Source organism: Onychomys torridus, chromosome 16 (assembly GCF_903995425.1).
Source record: "Onychomys torridus chromosome 16, mOncTor1.1, whole genome shotgun sequence".
NCBI classification, from domain to species: Eukaryota; Metazoa; Chordata; class Mammalia; order Rodentia; family Cricetidae; genus Onychomys; species Onychomys torridus.
Window position 1 is genome coordinate 24,388,684 of NC_050458.1, and position 12,428 is coordinate 24,401,111.

A 12,428-nucleotide genomic window follows, 5' to 3' on the forward strand; every position below is an offset into this window, starting at 1 on the left:
CATGAAACCTTGTCTCTAAACGGGAGAGGGTCTAGAGAAAGCAGGCGGAGGGGCAGGGTCAATGGTGCTGGCAGAGTCCCTGGACCACAGTATTACCTCATGAAGAGAGCCTGAGGTGAAAGCGGGAAGGAAGGAGAAGCCTTTCTTTGCAACACTGGGAAGGGTGAAAGACTCCAGCATGTATCACAGAATGGCAAATTCATTCCAGATGCTTCCGTGGTTGGGAAACAGCTTTGCTTACATACTGGGATCGTATGGCATTGGTCAGGACAGGGTGGGAAAGAGTAGCCATGGTGGTCTTCAGTGCACACAGCAGAGCAGGGTTTTAGTTCTCCACCACAGCTAAGTGACAGGGTCACCTTAGGATGCCTTTCAGAACTACAGAATTCTGGACTTCACCTCAGAGAACCCCTGTGCATCCATCTTGAATGGGACTCAGTGATGTTTCCAAACGTCTTCCCTGTGATCATGTCATCGGGGACTCACTGAGAGCCTCTGATGGGCACTTCAGCTTTTCCATGGGCCTGACATTGAGTGACTATGAGGGGCACTGGGAAGTGTTGGGGCCACAGGGAGGGTCAGCCCTGATATCCGGAGGGAAGAGTTGCTGTTGCTGCTGAGGAACCTGTTGGCTTTCTCCAGAAAAGCCATTTTCATAACACTTAGCTGAAATGAAACCCCAGATTAATTCTGCAGCTTTAAAAGGTTGTCTGGCACCAGAAGCAAACGTGGTTCTGTTTGTCTGATTTCCATTGCAGGATAATTTTGCAAACCCTAGGTAGATACTGAACTGAGCCTACTTTCAATGTGCTGTATCCATGAAATGTAGGGACACAGTCACAATCACAACAGTTTCACAAGCTGCCACCTGGCCTGAATGATTCTAAGGCTCCTCTTGGGCTAACCCTCCCATTCTGGATGTTAAGGATGACCTGGGCAAGTGTGTGTGTGTGTGTGTGTGTGTGTGTGTGTGTGTGTGTGTGTGTGTCCATTTGTGTCCATAATTCTTTCTTCCTCTGGGAAACATCTTCTGTCTGATTTCATGCACTTTGGGCCGTTAATCAAGTAGTAAACCCTACTTCCATTTGTAGACCTACCCAGTTATAATAATGCAATTTCTGGCATTGGTTCAAGGGGTAGGGATGGAATTAAAAAAGCATCCACTGGCATTAAAAAAAAAAAAAGACTACTGTATAGAGAGTGGAAGTTTTGACTTTCTTCAACTCTAGGCCTCTGGAACTGGGTTCCAATCTCTTTTGTCACACAGCATTTTGACCAAGATAGGTTCTTGTGGCCTTCATGTGAGGTTGGCCATGTGGGGTATGCACTGGAGAGTCAGGCAGGCATGGTCAAAGAGTCTGTGAGGTAACTGTCCCTGGGATGTCCAGGTGTCTGTCTCAGGGTCATAGCAGTCAAAGGAGGCCGAGTCCTCAATGTTGCAGTCTGTGGTCAGTCTCCGCCCACCTGTCACATACAGCTTGTTCCCCATCACTGTGGCCCCGTGGTGCATCCTTCGGTCTTTCATGTCTGCACATTTGACAAATTTGTTGGACCGAGGGTCATAAGCAAGAATCCTCCTTGTGTAACCTGAAAATTGAATACCATATAAACAGCTGTGGTAGCTTCACCTGGGGCTGTGGGTCAGTGGTTGAAGAATACTTCTCCTCCCTGACCACACGAGGCTGGGCCTCTGAACCAAAGCAGGCATGCTCAGGTTACCCTGCTGCAGCCTGGCATAGCTGGGCCTGGCATCTGGATCTCTCTGGCTCTGGCCCAAATTTAGGCAGCCATGCAAGTCATTTATAGAGTAGGGCACACTCTGCCTTCCAGTAGCTTTGGCAGTCCTGTTGGCCTGTTCATCTCCCCTGTGTGACTCAAGAGCCACAGCATTCAAGGAAGGAGACCTTCTTTGGGAACACAGAAATGGATTCCCATGGCAGGCTACTGGGCAGTTATTTTAAATGTCACCATTTCACTGACAGGCAAACCAAGACATAGAAAGTTGAATAACTTGCAAAAAGTATAACCACTAAATGGTAGAGTTGGGATTTGAACCCAGGTCTCTTTGACCCCTAAACTGGCCCTCATAACCATAATATATTATGCATTTACAGAGAAATGATACATTAGTTACCATTGTTGTTGTTGTTATTAGTAGTATCATTATCATTATTTTTGAGATGGAGTCTCACCCCAGTCTGGTCTGGACCTCATTATGTAACACAGATTGACTTCAAACGAGTGACAATCCTCCTGTCTCAGCCTCCCAAGTGCTCAAATTTTAGGTGTGAGCCACCACACCTAGCTAGTGTTGAGAGCAGGAAACATCTCTTCTTCACGTGTCTGAGCAATCCCGCCGGCTTTAGCCACATAATACATTTTATCACAGCAACAGCTCTGCAGAACTGGTACAGTTCCACCCCTTGCTTATATAGAGAGACAGGAAGAAGCTTCCAGGTAAATAGCTTTTCCGGTTTTCCACGCTCTCCTTGAAGGATGGATGTGCTTTTCAGGAGATCTGCCTGTAGAGTAACACTTGCCTGTCAACAGCCATTTCCCCAGGAGCTGCCCAGTTTGTTCCCGGCCTGTCACTCTTGGTTCACTCACCTCCCACAATGACAATCCTCTCCCCCAGCACCACTGCGGGGGCACACACATTCTTTATCATCCTTGTCTCCATCTTGAACCACGTGTTTCTAGAAATGTGGTACACCTGAGGGGGGAACAGAATCATGGTACCAAATTTTAAAGTTAACTTCTTTAAAAGAGAAAAAAGGTAGTTGTTGTGTGTGGTGTGGTGTGGTGTAGTGTGTGTGTATGTGGTGTGCATGGTGTGTGGTGTGTGTGTGTATGTGTTATGCTGTGGTTGTGGTATATATCTGTGGTGGTGTGTGTGTATGTGTGTGGTGTGTGTGTGTGTGTGGTGTGTGGTGTGGTGTGATGTGTGTGTGGTATATGGTGTGGTGTGTATGTGTGGCATGTAGTGTGTGTGTGTGTGTGTGTGTGTGTGTGTGTGTGTGTGTGTGTGTGGTATGTGGTATGGTGGATGTGGTGTGTGTATAAGTGTGGGGTTCAGAGGACAATGTTTGGGTTTCTGTTCTCTTCTTCCGCCATGTGAGTTCCAGGGACTGAACTTAGGTCAACAGTCTTGGTGACAAGCACCTTGACCTGCTGAGCCATCTCACTGGTCCAAGCAGTCATTTACAAGGTGAATCAGAAATGAAAATTTTCTTTCTATTTCTTTTCAGGTTTTCAAGTGTAGGTATTACTATCAATAAAATAACTCTGGCTGGCAAAAAGAAGGATGTATTGGAAATTATTCATGTGATCCCCATGAAATTAATGACTGTATTTCCATTAATTGGACCAAGGCTTCTGCATTGGGGTAGGCATTTCACTTACCTTCTTAGGATATTTTATTATTTTAATGAGAAATGGGGCAACTTGGATATTTAGGAAACCAATCATTTTTCCCAATAGTTTTTATTTCTAGGTCATGTTTATATTTCTAAATGTTCCTGTGTGGCTAAGAGGGCCAGAGGACCAAGAATGAGTTTGAGGCTGTGTAAGGAAGGCTTCGGAACAGTTTATGCCTGAGGGGAATTAGAGTTTTTGTGAAAGCAGAGAGACAAGAGAGGAAGACAAACCCAAGAGAAGGCTCATTAGCCATTCTCTGAAATGCAGATCCAATCATGATTCTGTAGATTCCCTCGGTTTAAAATTCAAACAGCAAATGTAAGTTGGTTAGTAATAGGCAAAATTTAGCACAGGAGCTAAAGGAAAAGAAGAAACAAAATATTTGTTTCCAGATGAAAATGACATAGTAATTGTCATTGAAATTTTTTTCCATATAAAATATAATTTCTAGCCAGGCGGTGGCGGTGCACGCCTTTAATCCCAGCACTCGGGAGGCAGAGCCAGGCAAATCTCTGTGAGTTCGAGACCAGCCTAGGCTACCAAGTGAGTTCCAGAAAAGGCGAGAAGCTACACAGAGAAACCCTGTCTCAACGCCCCCCCCCCCAAAGAATATAATTTCTAGCCTTATCAAAGACCTCATTCTTACCGTTTGACAACAGTTTGGGGCTGAGGATGTAGGGTGTTTGTTAGAATGTTTGCCTGGCATGTATGAGGTCTGTATTGATCCCAGAACCCTGTAAACTGGGTGTGATCAGTGCTGCCTGTCATCCTAGCCATCAAGATCTGAAAGTCAAGGTCAAGGTCATCCTCGACTGCACAGGGAGGTATGCCTGGGCTACATGAGACTTTGTTTCTAAAATAATAAACAGGGTCTGGAGAGGTGGCTTAGTAGTGAAGAGAACTGGCTACACTTCCCAAGGTTCTGGGTTCAATTCCCAGCAACTCACATGGTGGCCCACAAATGTCTTTAACTCCAGTTCCAGAGAATTAGATGTCCTCTTCTGACCCCCAAGGCCACAGCACCCATGTGATGCACTGATATATATATGTAGGAAGAACACCCATAGGCATAAAAATAAATATATCTTTAAAAGAAGTCAATAAGTAGCATGAAGAAGTTGACATTCACAAACAAGTTATCAGGTAGCCATTATTTCTTCCTTGTTTTTCAGATTAGACTGTTGAGGCTCACAGAAACTGACTTGTGCAGCTAGACTGAGTGGAAACAATAGTTTCTGGTTCAATCCAGAGGCCATGCTCTTGATCACCAGTGTCATGGATCTGTTGAGGGAGTGTGGCATTTTCTGATAGGTTAAAAATTATTATATTATTGTGGGTATGCATGTGTATATGTGTGTACACTTGTGCCGTGGCATGTGTGGAGGCCAGAGATCAACTTTGTGGAGTCTATTCTCTCCTTCCACTTTTCCTGGGTTCTGGGAGTCAAACTCAGACTTTCATGGCAAGTCTCTTTACCTGTTGAGCTGTCTTAGGGTACCCTAATGGATGCTTTTGAGACCGCCGGGATCTGCATCATCCCTTCTTCCTTTGAAGGCTAGAGGAGGCTGAGTATAGTCACAATGGCTGGGAAGCCCCATGGCTTCATCTGAAAATACATTGGGGACACACTCCTTGAGAAGCAGCATCCTCGGTAGGAAAGCAAATGCTGGCTGCCTTGTGACCTTTCTGTTCTCTCAGCTTGGGGTCTGGTTTCAAAGACAGAGCTATCATTTCCTCTCAAATACTCACAGCACCTCAGAGAGACTGTGGCCAGGTAACAAAGGATGTGTTTGACCCAGGTAGGAAGTGATACTCCCTCATGGTATGGGATTTGTTTTACATCATCCAGCAGCAGCGGTAGAACAAAGACCAGGTAGAAAGGGACTAGATATGTCCACCTTTTCTGGTGACACTGTGGACAGACAGCGCTGGAAAGAATACCGACTCCTCTAACTCGAACACCCAACCTGCTCCAGAAGTGACTCTCAGCACTCATATTAAATTGTATTGAAGTGAGTAGAATGTCCACTTCAAAGCTAATGCTAGACCAGTAGGAAAAGCATGCAAATGAACGTGTTCATCCACTACCGGCGTTCCTTAGCTACACCACAAAAAGTTTGCTCACAAGTGTTTGTTTGGCTTTGTGAGGATCTTGGCTTGGTTGTGCTATGGATTTCTTGATCTGTTAGCTGGAAGTTTATTTGTGCTTTGCATTTTATTCTTAGGAAATTGGTGACTGTTTTGCTGTGTGAAGTCACCGGCCTGTTTGTTGGTTCTGTTTGGGAAAACAGTCAGGAGAGGTGGGAGGAAGTCTAGCTTTCCACAGAAGTGCTCTGGTGGATCTCTTCTGGGGATCAGAGTCGAGTCTCTCCCAGCTCAAGTCATGGGTGGGACTGAGATTGGTACTTCTGGGAGGAGGTGAGGCTCTTCTTGATGGTCAAAGGGAGCATGGGCTGCAGAAAGAAGGCGTGAAGGTAACCTCCAGTGCCACTTCAAGTGTCTAAGCCACCAACACCCTTTGCCTGGGCTGCTGGGAGAATCTCCCAGCTCTCCTCCCTGGATCTCCTCCGGTCTCTTCTCTAAAGCATCTAGGACAGCGGTTCTCAACCTTCCTAAGGCTGCGACCCTTTAATACAGTCCCTCATGTTGTGGTGACCCCCGACCATACAATTATTTCATTACTGCTACTACATAACAGTAATTTTGCTACTTTTATGAACCATAATGTAAGTATCTGATGTTCAGGATATCTGGTACGTGGCCCCTGTGAAAGGGTTGTTCAATCCCCCCAAGGGGGTCACGACCCACAGGTTGAGAACCGTGTGTCTAGCGGGAGCTAAAAAAACGCAAATCCGATTGCTTCTCCACCATGCATGAAAAGCTTTAATGCTCTCTCTGCCCCTTCCTCTCAGGTGACCATCCCAGTCTCTTGACAAGATTTACTAAGTCCAGCTGTAACGGCTTCATCTCCACAAGCCATTCTGGAACGTTCCAGACTTTTGATAGGAGGAGCTTGGAGGCAGCGTCTGGGTGGAGGAGGTTGCTGGGGTAGCGTGGGGGAGGGAATGATGAGGATTACAGGGGCTCACACCTGTCCCCTCCCCCAGCTACCGTCTGACGTGCGTCCTTCCTCCTCCTTGCTCTGCTTGGCAACTGTATGCCATGCTCTCAGTTCCTCGGGCAGCGCGCTGTGCCTCCTCTTTTTCTTCTGGGTCTTTCTCCAAAGGACCTGTACCCAGGATCCGTCCCTCCCTCTGCAGATAACTGACTTCTTCAGCTGCCAGCTCTTCCGGCCCAGTCAGGCCCTCTGCTATTTCCTAGTTCTAGCTTCTTACCATCCATTCTGACGTTTCCTCCCCTTTCACCCTGTTCTTATCCGTCAGCTCTTCCCGGTGTTCAAATTAGCTCCAGCCAAACACAGTTTTCTCCAGAGTCCTCTGGACCCCCATGTTCTTTGCAATTCTCTCTGGTCCCCTTTATGACACCTCCCAAGCGCTCAGCACCCATAGCTTCAGATTCCGAATTGCAACTGTCTTGCAAACGACTTGAAGGTTACATGTAATTTTCTGTTTTCTCCCAGGTCTCCAGAGTCTTTACTGTGTTCAGCATAAGCATATGGATGGACAGAGTCCACACTGTGGGGTCTTCTGCACAGCAGGAGAAGCTTGCCGCTTACTGAGCAGTTGTTAGACGCTCCCACGAAATGGGCAGCATCGGGGATTCTGAAGTCGGCCTCTGTCAAACTTCTCAAGGATTGTGTGAGTGAGGTGAATTTCTCCTGTGGGTTAAGGCCCAGGCTCCCAGACCCAGCCGTGCTTTAGAGCCTCCTGAAGATTTCAGAAAGCACAGATGCCGGGATCCCATGCAGAGATCCGAGGTCAGGCTCCAGGGGATTTGTTAGCAGAGGCGTGGAGTGGGGCTTATGGTGCCGCTTCAGGACTGCTGTCTAAATTTTAGCATGTTTCAGCCCGAACTTCCAGGTTATTTTTCCTTCAAGCGAAGACAAGGTCTTTGTGATGGGGAGTGTCCTTGACGTGACTTTGCGTTAGTCTCACAATAAAAATTCTTAGGTAAAAAAACACTGAAAAGTTCCTTCCTCTCTTTATTCTCTGCACAAGGCAAATATGTGCATGTGTGTATGCATGCTATGTGCATGCCCATGTGTATGTGTGTGTGCCTGTGTGGCCATATACATGTACGCATACGCGGGCATGTACATGTACACATACACACATGCAAGCATAAATGTATTTGTTTTCATATACATATACTATTATATATGTCGTGTGCATGCATATATGCACATGTGCATATTCCCTCATATGTCTATATGCATGCATATGTACAAAGATGTATATGCATGTGTGCATAGATACGTGTATGCCATGATAAATAAGAGTGTATGGATATACACACAGATGCATACAGGCATGTATATGAATATGAATACACAAGAATGCATATTGTACATACATATTTATGACATCTGTGCATATGTATATGCTATTGTATATATGCACATGAATGCATGTATACACAAGTATACACATACACATGCAAGTGTATAAACATACATAATATGCATGCACATGTGTGTACCCATGAATGTATACATGCATATGTATGTGTGCACTTATATTTATCATTATATGTGTGGATGTTTGCATATGTATATGTCAGTATATATTTGCACATATATAACATGTCATATAATTATGTGTATGCATGTGTGTGTATGTATGCATATTTATACTGTTTGTTATACATGTTCATGTGGATGAATGTACATGTGACTGAATACATGCACATGTATATGTGCATATATGTATACTCAATCATACATATGCATGTGCCTATATATAAGTGTATCTTATATAATTACGCATATACATATATGTATATGTGTGCATGCTTATGCTATTATATATGTGCATGTAAATGCACGTTCACATGACTGATGACATGTATATGTGTGTATGTGTGTGTGTGTGTGTGTGTGTGTGTGTGTGTGTGTGTGTATGTGTGTGTGTGTGCACAAACATACTTGGTTCTAACACGGTGAGAAGGACCAGCCAATTACCTGGATAAGGCGCACAGGGTTCTGCATGATGTCCTCACCCCCAAAAAGATAGAGCCTTTGGTCCTTCACTGCAACAGCAGGGTGTAGCACAGCCACCGGCATGATAGCCATGTTCTCCCAGATGTCACGGATGCTGTCATACCTCTCCATGGATCCCAGGAGCTCCTGCCCTTCTCCAGTGCCCCCAATGGAGAAGATGAAGTTCCTGTGGCTGGTGCTCCTGTGGGAGTAGCGGGCTGCCAGCATGGGCTCCCCCAGCCTCCACTGGTTGAGTTTCAGAGAGAAGATATAGACTCTGCGGCTGAGGAGACTCTTGCCCTCGCTGACAGCCATGCCCCCGAGCACATAGACACTGCGGTGCAAGGTGACAGCGGAGGCCTTGTACAGCCGTGTGGGGAGTTTGGGCAGGCTCTCCCACCGGCCGGTCTGTAGGCTGTAGAGCAAGACGTCCCTGGTGGTCTGCTGGTTGTCCTTCCGTCCCCCCAGGAGGAGGAGGAAGTCTTGGTAGGAGCTCCTTGGGGGGATGTGCCACAGGAGTTTGCAATCCTGGGCACTGGGACCGTACGAGGAGAAGATCTGCCTCCCGGCCACCTCCAGGATGGCCTGGCACGCGGGCGAGGACTGGAGGAGGGCATCATTGGCGATGAAGTGGTGGAAGAAGGCTGGGTGGATGTACTGCAGGCGGACCTGCTGCAGCAGCTCCTGCAGGTACTGCCACCGGGCCTTGAGGTCATGCTTGACCCAAGCCATGAGGGCTTCGAACACCATTTCCTCCTCTCCGCAGAGCCTGTCATCTCCTAGGTAGCCTCTCAACTCCACGGCACAGAGCTCCTTCAGGTCAGCCGATGCCGCCACCTCTGGGAAGCGAGTCAGGGCCACCTCCCTGGCTTTCTTCTTCAGGCTTTCGCAGCTTAAGATTTCTGCGAGTCTGACCAGGCCCAGGCAGTTGCTGGGGGCCAGCCGACTCTGCAGGTATGATGAGCAGGCCTCAAACACCCTGGGGTACTGCAACATGGCAGCCGCCTCCATCAGTGGGAGGACATTGGCCGCTGAGATGTGCACCTCTCCCGTGTACGCATACGTGATGACCTGCTCTAGAGTGGTGGCGTTGATACCTTTCAACTGTACTTTGGCCTCTCTGCTCTCCCGGAAGTGGCTGCAGAACATGGCCTTGAAGTAGGGGCTGCTGGAGGCCAGCACATTGCGGTGGCAAGGGACCTCCCAGGCTCCGGAGCAGATGCTCACATCAGTCAGGATCTTGTTTTGCCTTAAGCCATTGAGCTGTCTCAACAAGTCAGAGGAGAAGTCGTGGTCTTTGAAGACAACCCCATCTGGTAACTCCTCATCCATCCTACAAAGAAGGAGGGAAACCCCAAATGGAAGCAGGGTCAAGGCTTTCTGGCAGTGTCTACTGGAGGGGTTAGCTGTGGGGATTCCAAGGCTCATTCACCACTATCTATTTTCCAAGTCAGTGGGCTCACAAACAGAGCACACTGAAGGCGGAAGAGGGAACCATCCTCACCCCAGACCACAAAGTGATCTACTTCAGACTGTGATTATCCTCAAGAGATAAGAGACACATAGCATCTCCAGCAAATCTTAGGTATCTTTCACCTAAAGTTGATGGCCAAGGACTCACAGATTAGCCTGACACAAGAAAACAGTCCATGCATTTGGCAAGAAATATTCGCCTTTGTCCAGATCCTCAGCAGATTTGTCAGTAACCACATCTATGAATCCCTTTCTGGGGGTGAGTTCTTCCCCAAGGCTGACATTCTGGGGGTGTGGTCTTCTGGTTCCTGGACAGAAGTGAGGGATCACAGTGGGCTGCTGCAAGGTCTAGAGAGAAGGCTGCATGGTCTTTGGGCTTTGTTCTAAAGATGTAATTAACAGGGAACAAAGACCAAACACTTCTGTGGTTCTTTGGTGGCACAGGCAGTCTGTCTGCCGAGGAATGAAGTGTTAGGGATACTTACCTTGTTTGGCTGCAGTGACATCCACAGATGCTGGGTCTGTCTTGTCCCCTCAGGAGGTTTCTACCTCAGGCTTTGAATAAAACCATAGACTGCAGGCCTTTCCTTCTATTGGCAAGTTCTCTGTCCTAGGAGAGTTCTGGATTTGTTTATGCTGCAGGCACTTTCTCGGCTCTAGAGCGCTGTGCGAGGGCTGCCGGGCAGGCAGGCAGTGTATACATTCCAAGCCTAAGAATAGCTGCATATGTACTTTCCAATGTTATGACATGTGACTTTCCAGTTGCCTTTTGCAGCCACCCGAGGGCCCGCAGGGCTGCGCATGCCCACATGCCTTGTTTCCTTGGCGAGTGTTTACAACGGCATAAATAGAAAGGGAGGAATGAATCCTCTGACCAAGGCTTTGCTGTCCATTTGGACGCATCCCGAGTCCCTTGTCCTGAGAGCGCCTTGGAACTCTAGCTGTCTGTAAACAGGTTGCTGTGGCCTGTGCAGGATCGCTGAAGACAGCTCCTGCTCACAGTACAGGTGGCAGATGGTCATAGGAGAGGCAGGGAATGGACGGAAGCCTGGGTGCTATGCAGTAGGTGTTCATCCACCACCTCCTGCCTGGCAGGATTGCTGCCAGAGCTGTAGTTTCTGCCCCAGGCCCAAGGCAAAGAAATCCAGAGCAAAGGCTGTATTCTTCTTTTTTCAGTTGTTCAGGGATTCTGGAGTTTCTAGACTTGTGAGAGTCCTGACTGTAATTGGGCGCCTCTTCCGGACATCTGACAGCTGCATTTCAGCTGGGCTCTCTCAGACCCCAGGCTTCCTTTTCTGTCTCCTCTCACCAGAGGGAAGTGAGTTCGAAGCAGGAGGCAAGGCACATTGGTCCAGGGAGAAAGAGAACAATGAAGACGAGGAGAAAGAGAAAGGAGGAGGAGGGATGGCGGAGAGTGAAGAGGAGAGAAGACGGCAGGGATGGAGAAGGAAGGGAGAGAAAGCAAGAGGGAGGGGGAAGAGAAGAGGAGGAGGAGGACATGGAAGAGGGGGAAGAGATACGGAGGAGGGGAGGGAGGAAGAGGAAGAGAAGACAAGTTGGAGGAGACAGAAAGAAGAACAAGAGGAGGGGGAAGGGTGAGAAAAATCAATATGGAGAGAAAGAGGGGAGGAAGAAAAGGACGTGGAGGAAGAGGAGGGCTCGAAGGAAGGAGAGAAGTCCTGGTGGTGAGGGTCTTGATGATGACGGTGACCGGCAGGAGGCAGTCAGGTCCACTGTGATAAGCCTGACTTCCTCTTCCCACACTGCTCAGACTTTCGCAGCAGCCTCTCGGGCTGGCTTTAACCCTTGTTTGCAGCACCACCTCTACCATGTTATCACAGAGTAACCCCCAGGGAAGACAAGTCAGAACCTGCCAGGCTCCAACGCACACCTCCGCTGGCTCTCCATGTCAGGAGTGCTTCTTAGCAGGAGTCAGGTTGGTATCTGGTTCTTCCCAGAACCATGTCTCCCACTTACGTATTTTTTTTTTTTTTCGAGACAGGGTTTCTCTGTGTAGCTTTGCGCCTTTCCTGGAACTCACTTGGTAGCCCAGGCTGGCCTGGAACTCACAGAGATCTGCCTGCCTCTGCCTCCCGAGTGCTGGGATTAAAGGCGTGTGCCACCACCGCCTGGCCCACTTACGTACTTTTACGCTTGCTCCAGTAGACAATTTATAGATCCATGCACATATCCGTTAGTGTCTCTGTCTGGGGCCTAGCTTTTAGGGATACTCAGGGGCAGGCTTGAAGGAGTATGGTCAAGGTCATGGCGTACATCCAATGGGTAGCATTGGGACCAGGAGTCTAGAGGCAAAGTGAGCATTAGAGCTGAGGGCAGGGTGGGGGTGCTGGCTACTTCCCGGCTTCTGAGCCATGTAGGATGATGTGTGATCAGTTACAACTCTCAAAGGGCCTGGTGACCCTCTGCTCTGTACTTGGTG

The 12,428-nt window shown here is 48.1% G+C and overlaps 1 protein-coding gene across 1 annotated transcript; it reads right to left on the reverse strand.

Annotated features, from left to right (window-relative positions):
- Positions 1 to 1,026: 1,026 nt before the first annotated feature.
- Klhl38 (kelch like family member 38) lies at positions 1,027 to 10,689 on the reverse strand. Its single transcript, XM_036208846.1, has 4 exons — positions 10,474 to 10,689; positions 8,498 to 9,848; positions 2,608 to 2,713; positions 1,027 to 1,587 (listed from the first exon to the last, which is right to left on the reverse strand). Exons 2-4 carry the CDS (start codon positions 9,845 to 9,847, stop codon positions 1,298 to 1,300), a joined length of 1,746 nt encoding a protein of 581 aa, XP_036064739.1. The 5' UTR covers position 9,848; positions 10,474 to 10,689; the 3' UTR covers positions 1,027 to 1,297.
- Positions 10,690 to 12,428: the final 1,739 nt, after the last annotated feature.